At 39.9% G+C, this 15,204-nt stretch overlaps 2 protein-coding genes across 2 annotated transcripts; both read left to right on the forward strand.

Moving 5' to 3' along the window:
* The first annotated feature begins 2,170 nt into the window (after positions 1 to 2,170).
* LOC126696339 (uncharacterized) lies at positions 2,171 to 2,950 on the forward strand. The gene has a single exon (XM_050393098.1). The coding sequence runs from the start codon at positions 2,171 to 2,173 to the stop codon at positions 2,948 to 2,950; it is 780 nt and encodes a 259-aa protein (XP_050249055.1).
* An 8,488-nt stretch (positions 2,951 to 11,438) lies between these two features.
* On the forward strand, positions 11,439 to 13,529 carry LOC126695657 (PLASMODESMATA CALLOSE-BINDING PROTEIN 5). The gene is made up of 3 exons (XM_050392485.1): positions 11,439 to 12,020; positions 12,311 to 12,338; positions 12,930 to 13,529. The coding sequence occupies exons 1-3, from the start codon at positions 11,678 to 11,680 to the stop codon at positions 13,090 to 13,092; spliced, it is 534 nt and encodes a 177-aa protein (XP_050248442.1). The 5' UTR covers positions 11,439 to 11,677; the 3' UTR covers positions 13,093 to 13,529.
* The last annotated feature ends 1,675 nt before the right edge of the window (positions 13,530 to 15,204 follow it).

Genomic DNA, 15,204 nt, shown 5'->3' on the forward strand with positions numbered 1-15,204 from the left:
TAAACGTGACTTGTGAGTAGAATTAAAGCCAGAGTAACAACAAAAGCAAATTTTAAAATTTTAAAAAACAAAATAAATAAATAAAGGAAAAGAAGGGTCTAATAATAATAATTGTAGGAGCAAGGGCCCAAAATAGTATATTGGGTCTTGGGTCTTATCCGAGGATATTGATAGATTCGAGGAGGGGTAAATAGTTGTTAAATGTTTCCAATTAAAGTCTCAAAGGTGGGGAACAAGTGAAAGGTTGTCCGAGGAGGAACTCCTCCTCGGATATGATGAATATAGTTCACAATATGTACTCCATCAGTTAGCGTAATCCTATAAGAAACTCCAATGATAGAGACATGCCTCATGAACATACGAGAAGAAAGGAAACCTAAAAATATCTAAGGAAAAGCTGCTATCACCGCATTAAATGCACTGTAGCTACTTTTCTGGCCGCATTTATATGGAGAAGACCTTTGAACAATACTACCTTGGTTACCATAACTCACAGAAAATGAGAAAGGGTGTCTGATAGGACAGGTACTCAAGTAAGGGCTCAGATGATCAACAGGTGTATGGTAAAGATGGTCTAAAGGAGGATATATAAGGTGAAAGACTCTTCATGGAGAGGGGATCGGAAAAATAGAGAGAGAACACTATAGCAATCTAAATTATCTTTGTATCCAACTGTGATCAATATATACAATCGTGATCTCCTCAGACTGAAAGTCCATTAACATCAAAAACTTCTGATTTGTGTTTGATTGTCATTTAATTCAATACTAGCTGTTGTTCAACTTATTAGGGCCTAGTTCTTTGATCCACTCTCTACAAATTTATTATATTAGGCTCATTGGGCCGAGATCTCATACATTTGGACTTGGGCCACAAATCAGGACCCTACAATTGGCGCCGTCTGTGAGGAGAACTTGTGTGATGGTGAAAACAACAGTCAACTATGGCAAATTCAGGCTCACATCGAGCAGAATCCATAGCATCTCAACGTGAAAATCCTTTCGCCAACCTTGAGCGTAGAAGAGATCAGGAGGGCAGCGTGCACATTATGCACGCAAGCAAAAGCCAATCTCAAGTTGGGAGTCACGACTCTTAAGAACAACACAATAAAGCCATGTAAAGGAAAATTGACCAGCTTAAGAAGAAGTTACGCCATGCACAACGAAAACGAACTCCCACCCCTTTTGATTCCTCTTCCGACGATGAGAAGGATAGCGGTTATCGACATAGATCAAGGACTCCTCCTAGTGAATCCTTCTCATATGAAGAGGAGCACCATAGTAAACGCTGATGCAAGAGCCCCATTCACAAAGGATTGGGAAATGATGTGATGAGCAAAGCTTTGAACCAGATTGCCAAGTCACCCTTCACACATAGGATTGAAAGGGCAGCTCCTCCTTGGCGTTTCCATCAGCCAACATTCACCATCTACAATGGGTGACCAAACTCGATGGAGCATGTAAGCCATTTCAATCAGAGAATGGCTGTCTATTCTAAGGACGAAACCTTAATGTGTAAAGTGTTCCCATCCAGTTTAGAACCCATGGCGATGAGATGGTTTGACGGCTTAGGGATGGGTTCAATAAATTCCTTCAAGGAGCTTACTCAGGTGTTTGGCTCTCGTTTTATCACGTGTACCAAGGTCCCTCGGCCTTTAGACTCTCTACTGTCTTTGTCCATGTGAGAAGGGGAGACCCTGAAAATATACTCGGACAGGTATTGAGATATGTACAATGAGATAGAGGGTAACTTTAAGGACGTCGCTATCAGAACCTTCAAGAGTGGCCTCCCAACCGAGCATGGTTTAAGGAAATCCTTAACAGGAAAACCAGTCACCAGCCTGTGCCAGCTTATGGACTGGATTGACAAGTATAAAAGGGTTAAGGAAGACCAGCAACTAAGTAAAGGAAAGGTTAAGGTCATCCCTCAAGAGAGGAGAGATTTTAGGTCGAATCGATTCAATAACAACTGGCCCCGGAGAGATTTTACTGGATAATCAGGGTCTACCAACACCTAGACCGTTAATGCATTATTCCGAGAATCGATGCATCAGGTTCTAGAGAAAATTAAGAACGAGCCATTCTTCAAATGGCCAAACAAGATGGCCGAAAACCCTTTGAGACGCAACCAAAGCCTTTATTGCCAATATCATCAGGACCAGGGGCACACTATGGAAGACTACAGGAATCTGTTGGACCAGTTAGTCCTAGAAAGGAGGTTGAAGCAGCTACTGCACCATTATAGTGGCCAAGCGGGGCAGACAGGTTCGAATCCTCGGAGAGATTCTTCTTCAAGACCTCCTATGGGAACAATCAATGTCATCTTCGCTGCCCTCGGTAGGATCGGTTCTTGTCCGTCTAGAGTGATGTCTGTGGCTCGGCTATCAACCGAAGATAGCAATTCAGAACCAAAAAGAGCCAGAAAAGAGGCCCCGCTGGTCCTAGGCTTCTCGGCTGACGATAAGATTGGAACTATCCAACCCCATGACGATATTTTGGTGGTCACACTCAAGATAGAGGGGTACGATGTGAAAAGAGTGTTGGTAGATCAGGGAAGTGCTATTGAGATAATGTACCCCGACCTGTACAAAGGGCTAAATTTGAAACCCGAGGACTTAACAGCGTATGATTCCCCACTAGTAAGTTTCGAGGGGAAGACAGTTACTCCAAGAGGTCACATTAGACTGCTCATACAGACCGGTTCGGGTGTGGTGGAAGTGGACTTCATTAAGGTGGATGCTTATTCACCTTATACGACTATTGTGGCCAGGCCTTGGCTTCATGCCTTAGAAGCCGTTTCTTCTACCCTCCATCAAAAGGTGAAGTATCCATCCAACGGCCAAGTTAAAGAAATTGTAGGGAATCAATCCATGGCTAGGCAGTGCATGGTAGCTGCCATTTTGCATAGGCCCAATGCGGAGCCCTTGGCCTCTACTGAAAGGAACTTATAACAATCAAGAACTCTAGTACTGTCCAACAATGAATCAACCAAGGAAGCAAAGTGCAAAGATCTAGAAAAGGTTGTTGTTGGCAATGATCCGAAGAAGTTCTTTCAGGTCGACTCCCAGCTGCCTTCCCAAGAGATAGAAGAGTTAATCGAATTCTTGAGAAAAAACGTGGATGTATTCGCATGGAATACTTATGAAGCTCCAGGGGTGGACCCAAGTTTCATTTGCCACCATTTGAATGTCAGTCCATTTGTTACACCCAAAAAACAATCTCCTCAGCGCTCATCTAGAGAACATTCTGATACTGTCAAAGATGAGGTGACGAAGCTTAAGTGAGCAGGGGCTATCAAAGAGGTTTTCTACCCTGAATGGCTGGACAATACTATGGTAGTAAGGAAAAAGAACGAAAAATGGCGAGTATGTGTGGATTTCACGGATTTAAACAGGGCTTATCCAAAAGATCCCTTTCCTATGTCTCGGAAAGACCAACTGGTAGATACTACCGTAAGCCATCCTCGGATGAGCTTTTTAGATGCCTTTCAAGGATACCATCAAATACCGCTAGCACTAGATGACCAGGAAAAGACAGCTTTCATTACTCCTACTGGAAACTACCATTACAAGGTAACGCCCTTCGGCTTGAAAAATGCAGGATCCACCTATCAAAGGAGATGACTAAGATGTTTGAACCTCAATTGGGCAAGAATATTGAAGTCTATATAGATGACATGGTAGTGAAGAGTAAGGTGGTGTCCGAGCATGTGGGAAATCTCAGAAATATTTTTGAAATACTCAGAGAACACAAGTTGCACCTTAACGCCTCCAAATGTTCTTTTGGTGTGGGATTAGGAAAATTCCTAGGTTATATGGTAACCCACTGGGGAATTAAAGTTAATCCTGACTAGGTTAAGGCGATAAACAATTTGCAACCACCTCGGAAGCCCAAAGAAGTTCAGAAGCTAACCAAAATAACTGCTGCTTTAAACCAGTTTATTTCTCGGACCGTAGATAGATGCAGACCCTTCTTCCTATTGATGAATAAATATAAGGATTTAAGTGGACTGAAGAGTGTGCATTGGCATTTCAGCAACTTAAAGAATACCTATCTCAGCCACCTATCATGTCCAATCCTGGGATGGAAGAGGTCTTGTTTTCTTATATTGCGGTGGCCCCTTACACTGTGAGTTTGGTATTGGTACGGGTTGACAACGGAGTACAACGACCAATTTATTATGTGAGAAAATCACTATATGAGGCCAAGATTCGCTATCTACCGCTGAAGAAGGCCATCCTGGCAGTGGTGCATGGTACACGAAAACTTCCTCATTACTTCCAAGCACATACAGTTGTCGTCCTAACTCAACTTCCACTCAGGGCCATACTCTGAAGTGTTGATTATATGGGGAGGATTGCAAAGTGGGGCACAGTTCTAGGGGCTTTTGACATCAAATACATGCCTCGTACCTCTATCAAGGGTCAGGTACTAGCAGACCTCGTGGCCGAGTTCATCGAACCCCCGTTAGAAGAAACATCAACACAGAACATGGATGGAAAATCGGTTGGCACAATCTCCCTGTGAGAACCTTTATTCTGGAAGGTAAACGTTGATGGTGCTACAAATCAAAGGGGCTCTGGAGTGGGGCTAGTTCTGATCTCACCTGAGAAGCTCACCATAGAAAAGTCACCAAGATTGGGCTTCTCAACCACAAATAATGAAGCTGAGTATAAAGCCTTACTAAAGGGAATGTCCATGGTTCAAAGAATGGGAGGAAAGGCAGTAAAGATGTTCTCAGACTCGAGTTTTGCACCAAACATACACCAGCCAGGAGGAGTTCTTCACCCCCTGTCTAGCCCCTGGCCTTTTGCTCAATGGGGCTTAGACATAGTTGGCCCTTTCCCCAAAGCAGCAGGGAACAAAAGATATTTGCTGGTCGGCACTGACTATTTCACTAAAAGGGTTGAAGTTGAACCTTTAGCAAATATCAGAAATATAGATGCTAAGAAGTTTATTTGGAAAAACATTGTTACCCAGTTCAGGGTCCTTCATTCCCTCATCTCAGATAATGGTCTTCAGTTTGACAATAAGTCCTTCAGGAGATACTGTTGTGAATTGGGAATTACGAACAGATATTCTACCCTAGCTTATCCTTAGGGAAATGGACAAACCGAGACTGTTAATAAGGTCATAGTGAGTGGACTCAAGAAAAGGTTGGATGATGCGAAGGAAAAATGGGTGGAAGAACTACCATATGTCTTGTGGACATATCGAACCACGCCTTGCAAATCAACAGGAGAGACCCCATTTTTGATGACTTATGGAGTCGAGGCAGTTATTCTATTAGAGACAGGCTTCCCAACACCAAAGACCAGCTCATTTAGTCCAAGTAGTAACAATGAGTTGCTAGAAAGGAGCTTAGATCTTATCAAAGAAAGAAGAGAAAGTGCAATGGTCCAATTAGCATATTACCAACACAAACTCAAGCAAAGTTATGATGCCAAGGTAAAGCTAAGGCCATTAGTGCCTGATGACTTGGTATTGAGGAAAGTTCTAGGCACTGCAAATAACACAGCATGAGGAAAGCTAGGATCCAATTAGGAAGGACCATATTGCATCACCTCTATGGCTGGTATATGGGCCTATTTCCTTGAAGACTTAGATGAACGTGTAATAGCACGCCCTTAGAATGTAAACAACCTAAAAATGTATTATTATTAATGAAAATTTCATTTATCAATAAATTCTCTTTTTGTGTAAAAGCATTGCTCTTCATGTTACTCAATCTGTTCAAGTATTAAATAGAACCTAAGTCCTGCATGACTCCTCAGACTACAGGCTTAGGAGAAATTAATTACTTTTGACATTTGTTCAAGTATTAAACAGAATCTAAACCCTGCATGGCCCCTTGGACCATAGGTATAAGGGAAATTAATTACTTTTGACATCTGTTCAAGTATTAAACAGAACCTAAGTCCTGCATAACTCTTCGGACCACACACTTAGGGGAAATTAATTACTTTTGACATTTGTTCAAGTATTAAATAGAACCTAAGTCTTGCATGGCTTCTCGGACTACAGACTTAGGGGAAATTGATTACTTTTGACATCTGTTCAAGTATTAAACGAAACATAAGCCCTGCATGGCCCCTCGGACCACAAGTTTAAGGGAAATTAATTACTTTTGACATCTGGTCAAGTATTAAACAGAACCTAAGTCTTGCATAGCTCCTCGAACCACAGGCTTAGGGGAAATTAATTACTTTTGACATCTGTTCAAGTATTAAACAGAACCTAAGTCCTGCATGGCTCCTCGGACCATAGGCTTAGGGGAAATTAACTACTTTTAACATCTGTTCAAATATTAAACAGATCCTAAGATATGTCAGGTCTCTCGGACCACATATTTGGGTGAAATTAATACTCAAGGGCATGTACATAAGTGTTTAAACAGATCCTAAGATATGTCAGATCTCTCGAACCACATGTTTGGATGAAATTAATGCTTAAAGGTATCTATACTAGCATATAAACAGAACCTAAGGTCAAAACAGATCCAAGTCTATGTTTATGTCCTCGAGTTGAAATATTTAAGCAAATTTAAACTTATATTTATTTACATAAGTGATGAGCAATATGCAGATTGTTTGCCTCTTTTATTTTCCCTCACATGATATAAGTCTATCAATATCGATCTTCATAAGATTCAATTCACAATACAAACACTTAATACACAACTTTGCTCCTGGCACTTAATCAAATTACTTATACTATTAAGCAACGTATTATTGTTGGCTTTTATTGAAGGCACGGTAACGGCAATTCAATGCTATGTATAAAAATAATAAAATTCAAATTACATAAGTTAAGAGAACAAAAGATGAAATGAATAACATTCTCATTGAGTGATAAAGAAAGTACATTGTACACATTGACATAGTGTCATTCAAAAAAAAAAAAAAAAAAAAAAACTACTATAAGGGGAATTAGAAAAGGAATCCTAAAGGCTAAGCTTTAGCAAGAGGGTCAGGAAGATCTTCCTTCTGGCTTGGCTGGAAAGTAGGAGCATCCTTGGCCTTAGGGTCAACATCCTGATTCTCGGTCTCTGCTTCCTTCGCCTTGGCAGCATCTTTGGTCTCAACAGAGGGCTTTTTCCCTTTGCCTTTGCCTTTGCCTTTCTCCCCTTCAGCCCCTTAGCCTTGGTCACCAGCCTGACTGGATCCCTTCGAAACTTCAGGAAGAGGAAGGGCATTTGGGATAGCCAAAGGCTGCTCGGAAGATTCTGGGGCAGGGGCAAGAGGAGAGGAGATAGCAGCCGGGACTTCGCAGATATCCGAATGGTAATAGATACTCTCAGGCTGCCTCCAAACAGAATCTGTAGGGACTCCTGCAACGCTTAGGGACCTATCCCATGTCATGTTGCAATAATCCCTACACACCTCTATAAGCTCCTTGGCAAGCCTTACCTACGTCTCCTCCACACCAAGCAGATATGAAGCCTTCTTCTTAGCCTCGACTGCTTCCCTGACCAGTTAAGCTTCTTCCTTAGCCTTCTGTAACTTAACCTTAAGATCTATGACCAACTGCCTTTGTGTGGCCAGATCTATCTCGGTCAAGTGCAGTTTTTGAAGCTGATCCTCAACCTGCCTTTCAGCAATTTTCAAACCGGCCTCAGCACTTGGTCTGCCACTTTAAGTTTCTCAGATAGCTCAATTTGCTCCTGCCTAGAAGCCCTCAATGATTTCTCAACATCGGCACGAGTGAGGGCCTCAGCATCAGCCTACTTACGAGTATCACGGTACCACTCCTCAGTCACAAAAACTTGTTGAGTAATCTGCCCAAAGACAATAAAAAAATAAAAAAATAAAAAAATAATGTGAGTTAAAAACAAAGCATGATTTAGCATCTAAGTTCATAAATAGATAGACTGTTTACCATAGCAAGGTCCTTCTTCAAGGACAGGAAGAGGTCATTCTGTGTAAAACGCCTGTAAGCGTCCATATCCTTAGGAAGGAGTAGAGTCTGCTCCAGGGCTTCAGTTATATACCCCGCTCGACCCCTTTGAAATTCCCAGACTAAGGCATTCCAAGGAATGGGAGCCCCGTCCACTTCTAGCTGAGGACACCATATGCATTGTGTCATTTGCACATTAGCCCTATTTTGTTCTTCTTGGCTATCCACAGACTGGGATCTCTTGTCCCGAGCATTTGGGACCACCTTCTGTTGTTTCGTTCTCTTCCGAGGACCCACCTTGCCTTCCTTAAGAGCCTCGAGTGGCATTTTCTTCTTCAAATCAAGATTTGGCTTCAGGCTGAGGTCGGTGGGGATCTAGGGAGGAGGAGGGGGAAGATTGGAGGGAACTTGGGACTTAGAGGCTCCTTTCGATGTTAACTCCTTGTCCCTGGAAGCCATGAGTTCCTTTAAAATCTTATTGCTCTTGTTTAGTGTCATACTGTCTTCCTTTTCTTCGGAGGAGCTATCTGGGCGAGCGATCACTAGAATTGGAGTATGAACACTAGAATTCTTATCTGATTCACCCTCAGCGTCCGAGATGTTGATTAGAGGAGCCCTCAGATTATTTTCTTCCTCAAAATGGAATTTATCTATCTCCTCCTCTAGTGATAAACGAGACGAGGCAATCTCCTCTTCGGGTATTGCCACTACTTCAGGAAGAATCTGTGGAAGTGGCAGCATAACTGGTGGAAGATTCTATGGAATTGGCAACACAACCGGAGGAAGATCCCTCCGAGCCAAAAATCCTGGCTTGGAGATGTCAATCCAAGCCAATCTGGAACTTCCAGCCCTTATTGCTTGGCCTATGTCCTAGAAGATGCGAGATAATGGCTCATAGTCCAGGATTAGATGAGCAGCCCATAGCTGTCCGTCTTTACTCACAAAAATCTCTGGCCTCAGAAGGTAGTTAAGAGCCTGAATGTTGGTAAAACTAATCCTCGGAGCAACGTGGTTTTTATCTGCAGAAACATCCGAAAAGGAGATCATGGTCAAATCGATAAAAATATCACCAAAAGAAGATGAAATGTCAAAAATAAAAAGAACAAAGCTAAAAAGGCTAAATCCCCTTCCAAAGGGACTGATCTTAAAGGTACCCCACCTGGATCTCCTGCCCAAGTTAGACAATGAAGACCGTCGCTCCACTCCCCTGAGACAGTCAGGTAGTCATCCTTCAAGCCCTTATTAGACTTGGGGAGACAGGATATTAGCCTGACGACCTCGAACCGGGACTTGAGGTAGTATCCCACACCGACAAGCTTGTGGCACTCGTACATATGAACCACATCATGCCACATGAGCCCTAAGCCCAACTGCTCGTTGAGAGTGTCTACGCAGCCCAAGACCCTAAATAGGTTAGGGCGCACTGGTAAAGGGTCAATCTGTGGTTAATCAAATAGTCCCTGGTTATCCTACCCATGGGAAGCATCATTCCTCCCTCTATGAAAGCAATCATGGGAATGACGACTTGACCCACGTCCCTGTCAATAAGTACTCAATCTGGGGGACAATATTCTAAAACCACCCCTTGTGGGATATGGTACTTAGCCCTAAAATCCTCCATACCGGCTGGTGAGTCTACTAAGTGCTTGAACCTATCCATCTAAATAAACAGAAAGGCCGAGAAGAAAAATGAGAATATAAAGAAATAAAGACTTACGAGAACACGTATGTTAATCTCTGAAACTTTCGAAAAATTTCCAAAGACTTCTTACAGGAAATAGCTATGGAGACTCAAGAGTTTAAAGCGTTTTGTAAGACAGGGCATTGGAATTCTCTGAAGCTCTTGAAGATTTGTGAAGAAAAGAGGAAAATGGGTTCCCTTAAGGCTTTATATAGAGGGAGAAGATAAGTGGGAATACTCCCGCTCGAGGAAAAATGTTAGCCATTGGATTGGCGTTTCACCGTTGGATGCGGGGGACATAAAGCCGCCTGGAGTAATTAATAATGCCTTATGGACTACGAAGCGTCAGTGACAATTATGAAGCATGTAAAACCGCATTCTCACATGTGTAAATCAAAAAATCAGTTGATCTTATCTCTTAAAAATTAAAACCCCACTTTTTCTCCTCGAATGGGAGGGAAAAACCAGAATTTTAAAGGACTATTGTAGGGGCAAGGGCCCAAAATAGTATATTGGGCCTTGGGCCTTATCCAAGGACATTGATAGGTCCGAGGAGCAGCAAATAGTTGTTAAATGTTCCCAATTAAAGTCTCAAAGGTGGGGAACAAGTGCAAAGTTGTCCAAGGAGGAACTCCTTCTTGGATATGATGAATATAGTTCACAATATGTACTCCATCAGTTAGTGTAATCCTCCAAGAAGCTCTAATGATAAAGGCATGCCTCATGAACATACGAGAATGAAGAAAACCTAAAAATATCTAAGGGAAAACTGCCACAACCGCATTAAATGCACTGCAACTATTTTTTTGACCGCATTTATGGGGAGAAGATCTCTGAACAGTACTACCTTGGTTACCACAACTCATAAAAAACTAAAGAGGGTGTCTGATGGGACAGGTACTTAAGTAAGGGTTTGGATAATCAACAGGTGTATGGTAAAGATGGTCCAAAGAATGATATATAAGGTGAAAGACTGTTTATGGAGAGGGGATCGGAAAAATAGAGAGAGAACACTATAGCAATCTAAATTATCTCTGTATCCAACTATGATCAATATATACAATCATAATCTCCTCGGACTGAAAGTCCATTGACATCAAAAACTTCTTATTTGTGTTTGATTGTCATTTAATTCAATACTAGCCGTTGTTCAACTCATTAGAGCCTAGTTCTTTAACGCATTCTCTACAAATTTATTGTATTGGGCTCATTGGGCTAAGATCTCATACATTTTGAACTTGGGCTACAAATCGAGACCCTACAATAATAATATAATGGCCCAACAAATTTGTATAAGGCATTTCTCAATTCTCAAAATATTATAAGAAAAGTTAATGACTACTCTAAAGTCATTGATTTATGAAATATTTTTAAAAACAAATTATGAGAAAAAAAAATTAAGTATCATAATTTAATTGGCAGTTGCCACTTTCTAATCTTTTTTCAACTTTTCAAACTCATTTTATTTTTTTTTAAATAAAATTATAAATTAATATCAATGATTGTAATTATAGAATTATAAAAAAAATATTTTTATTAGAAATTGTTTTTAAAAATGTCCAGTTAATTGATATCCTTATGAAATTTGTTAATAGATAATTTTTAAAAAATTTTAATATCCCAGAAATATAAAAAATTTGTTTCCTTTTTTTTATTTTCTAATAAAAAATTTTTAAAAAATAAATACAAAACCAATACCCTAGCATTTGATAAATTTTCCAATTAAAAAAAAAAAAAACAAACAAACAAAAATACTTCTACAGTCAAAATAAATAAAGTCGGTTAATTAAGAGAGAAATAACCGGTAGAAGACAAATCATAGACACAGATCCCAGAAGTCAGTCTGAGTCAGTACCCGTTACTTGCACACTTTTGCAGTCTTGATACAATCAACACTCCCACTCGTCTTGTCTTCAAACACTCTTCTTTATTTTATTTTTTTTTTCCTTTCTTTAATTCCCCCATTTTCCCTTTCCCCATCCCCAACTCACTGTAACGGTTACTTTTCATTCCCTCTTCCCCCATAAACCCCACACTCCCTCTCACACTCCAAAACTGCTACATTTCCCTTCTCTCTCAGATCACCCAAAAAACAGCAACAATGGAAAAAAAATTTAATATCTTTTTCTTCTTGGTCCTCACGCTCCCACTCCTCGCCGCCGGCGCGTCGGTTTCCAAGGCCCAGGCCGCCGTCGTGGGCACGGAGCTGTGGTGCGTGGCGAAGAACAACGCGGAGGACGCGGCGCTGCAGACGGCGCTGAACTGGGCCTGTGGGCCCGGCGCCGCCGACTGCAGCCCAATACAGCAAGGTGGGCCCTGCTACGACGCGAGTGACATAGTGGTTACGGCGTCGTACGCGTTTAACGACTATTACTTGAAGCACGGCTTGAGCACCGACAGTTGCTCCTTCGATAACACTGCTGCCCTCACTTCTTTGAACCCCAGTCAGTACCAAAAACTCTTCTTTCTTTTCTTTTCCTTCGTTCCTAATTGGGATTTTTAGAATCTTTGGAAGGTTATTAGATCTGATTTTTGTAAAACCTTTGTCTTTTTTTCTTTTTCCTGTTAACTTTATTGATTATGAATCTCTTTGTGGAAATTGAGTTGGGGTTTTTGTGGATCTGAAAAGGCCCCAACCCTTATTGAGATATGATTATAGGATTTGATTTTTTTTTTTTTTTTTTTTCTATAATGCTTATTTGTTTCTAAATTTTCAATTTTTTCTTTATTGCAGGTCATGATAAATGCAAGTTTCCATCCAGGTAATTGTTCAGAATTCATTTTCATTTAGTTGGCTCTAAATGTGTTAAGATAGGCTCTGTCTCGTTATTGGGAAATTTTAATGTTTGGAATGTAATGTTATGAATGTGTCATACAAATTTTTTTTTTTTAATTTTTAATTGAGAGTGGTTGCTTTTAGTTCCTATAGAGTCATGATGTGTCAGTGGCAATCACTTTAAATTTCTAGGACTTAAAGAAATCACTTTAAAGTTTAAACTTCAGTGATTAAAAGAGATCACTTTAAACTTCTATCTTGAATATCTTCTTTTTTCTTTATGAAACATGATGTAGTTTACTAGTTAATGAGCAATAGCTATCTTAGATGAATAAGTTGTCAAGAAGAAAATAAAGATATCACAAAGTGGCCACAATTTATTCTTATAAATTTAATTATGTGAATCCCGGTTGATGTGTGAATGTTATACCATGAAATTAATTGCAGAATCACAACAGCTTGAGTAAATTTATTCTTGTTAAACACATTTGTTCATTAGATATTAGGGATAATAGCCATATTTTAAAGTGATCTGGTTTCCTTGATTGTGCAATAAATATGGATTTTTGTGATGCAGTTCGTCAGTGAGCAATGGAAGCTTTTCTGGTTCAACGACAGCAGTAGGAATGGGACCAAGTGAAGATATAAGCAGCTGCACTCGGATTGCTCTGCATTGGTTTTGGCCACTAATTACAGGTCAAATGTTTGTGGTGCTTTCACAGATTATTTTAGAACGGTAGAACTTGGTTATCTCCTTTACCTTTTCGATTAACCTGTCTGTGAAATCAAAAAGGAAAGGCTTTTTTGGGTGGCGAGATACACACGCTTAATGCAGGATTCAAATTTCAATCCACGGGATATAGTAGAGTAGGTTAGCTTTAATGAATTATTATCTTTTCTTATCTATATATTTAGCTGTTTGAGATTTGGCAATTTGTTAACTAAATCAAGCAGATTCAAATTCTTGTGCCTTCATCCAAGTGTAATTTTCAAGGCTTGCTTTGTGTGCTCTCTAAGACTGTTAGCTCGTCTTTCTAGCAAACTCAGAACTAGAGAGATGTCTGAGACACAGGGCATCCAATTATACACCGAAATCTCATTTTATCATGTTTTGAAGTTCTATAGCAACAACATAATGAATAAATTGGTCTGGGAAAGAGCATGATTATTGTGGACATTTCCAAGTTCTTGTGGAGACTTTTGCAGAATATCAGTAGTTTGAACTTTGAATACCTCCTTTTCATCACTTTCGGCATTAGTGTATACACACCAGAAATCTTTGAGAGAAAATTTGGTTGCATTTGCAACAAACAAATCCAGCTGCAAAAGGGGTCGCGTACCACGCCACTTTGGTAAAGAAACAAACAATATGGGGCCCTCTCCTTTGCCATGAAGCACCACAATACAATATGGGCACTTTAATTAAGCGAGATTAGTGTAGTTGTTTGCATTTCTTTAATTTCAATAAAATGGTGATAATTATAATTTAAGATCTTTATCAGCACAAGGGGAAACAGAAAAAATATTTATTTTGTTTTATTTTGACCAATAAAGCCAGCTGTTGTTAAAATATTGTGATAATTTAATGTGTCCAAATACTCAAACTCGGGCTGTAGGATTTGGATAATTATATGCGTATGATAATCGTGATTGGGCCCCACCAACACAAAATGTGAACTCAAATTTCTTAAACAATCTTCAATTGATCTTGCTGCTCCTTTGTGTGAGACCCACACCCACCTGTGGTCACAGCTGTGTACAAGGCTGTCCTCTAAGGCTCTTAAAATGGCTGTTTACTAAAAGGTGTTATTCAAGGGGGACTATTAATATTATTCAAATTTGATTTTATATCATGCATTCACTTGCGACAGTCGAACTATTACTGTTATCTCTGATGAGAAAAATTGATTTGTTCAGCATTAGAATTGGATCATAATTCAGTCAAAAAAAAAAAATGAAAAAAAATTGGATCATAATAAATAACACATTTTGCACCACCTCATAATATTTTCATAACATTCTTGTTTGAACTATGGCTTTTTTATTTTTATTTTATTTTTTTGGGTCCGGCTCCCCTCCCGTATAAACCCTCCATTTTTCTCCAGTTTTTATTTTGATGAATGACACCTGGCAAGCAAATGATCCAACGGCTAAAAAATAAAAGTAAGTCAATGCCATCTTCTTTACCACTTTCCTTCTCTTTTTTCTGCTACATCACCTATAGTATGAGAGAAGCCCCTCAAAGCGCACCATCATCACAAATTCTAATGAGCTTCTTTTCAACGAGCTAATATAAGTGTTCATTTATGTTTTCCTCTTTTGAAAGCCCCAAAAAAGAATTCTACTATAAAAAGGCTTTATTGTTTCCTGCTAAGTGCTAAATTGAAATCAATCTCTCCAAGATCCATTTCTTTGTTTTCTTCCTTCTTCTCATTGTAAGCATTAGAACACTTATATTTAAATTGAAAGTAGTGGGCTTTTGGGATTTGCAAAGTAGTGACTGGCAGGTGGAGGTCAACGAGGTTGGCTCTTGGCATTGGGTTTCATTGTGCCGTTACCACCTTATAGTTACCAACTTCTCTCTCTCTCTCTCTCTCTCTCAGTGTGTGCAATGGGATTTGAAAATTCTTATTTATGGCATTGGTGACCTTAAATTGCACAATTGATTTAGTTTATTCGTGGTTATTTTTTTGGGATGTACTAGTACAGACTTTGTGATAGGATAGACTTTTCTCATGCTCTAGCGGTGATGTTGCGAGAAGAGAACTTGCCTTTTAAAAACTATTGGGTTCCTCTCATATTGTTGGTGATGTTGCAGAAAAAAGGGGAGTATAGATTAGAGAGAAAAAAAA

The sequence above is a fragment of the Quercus robur genome, chromosome 8, assembly GCF_932294415.1.
Source record: "Quercus robur chromosome 8, dhQueRobu3.1, whole genome shotgun sequence".
Classification (NCBI taxonomy): domain Eukaryota; kingdom Viridiplantae; phylum Streptophyta; class Magnoliopsida; order Fagales; family Fagaceae; genus Quercus; species Quercus robur.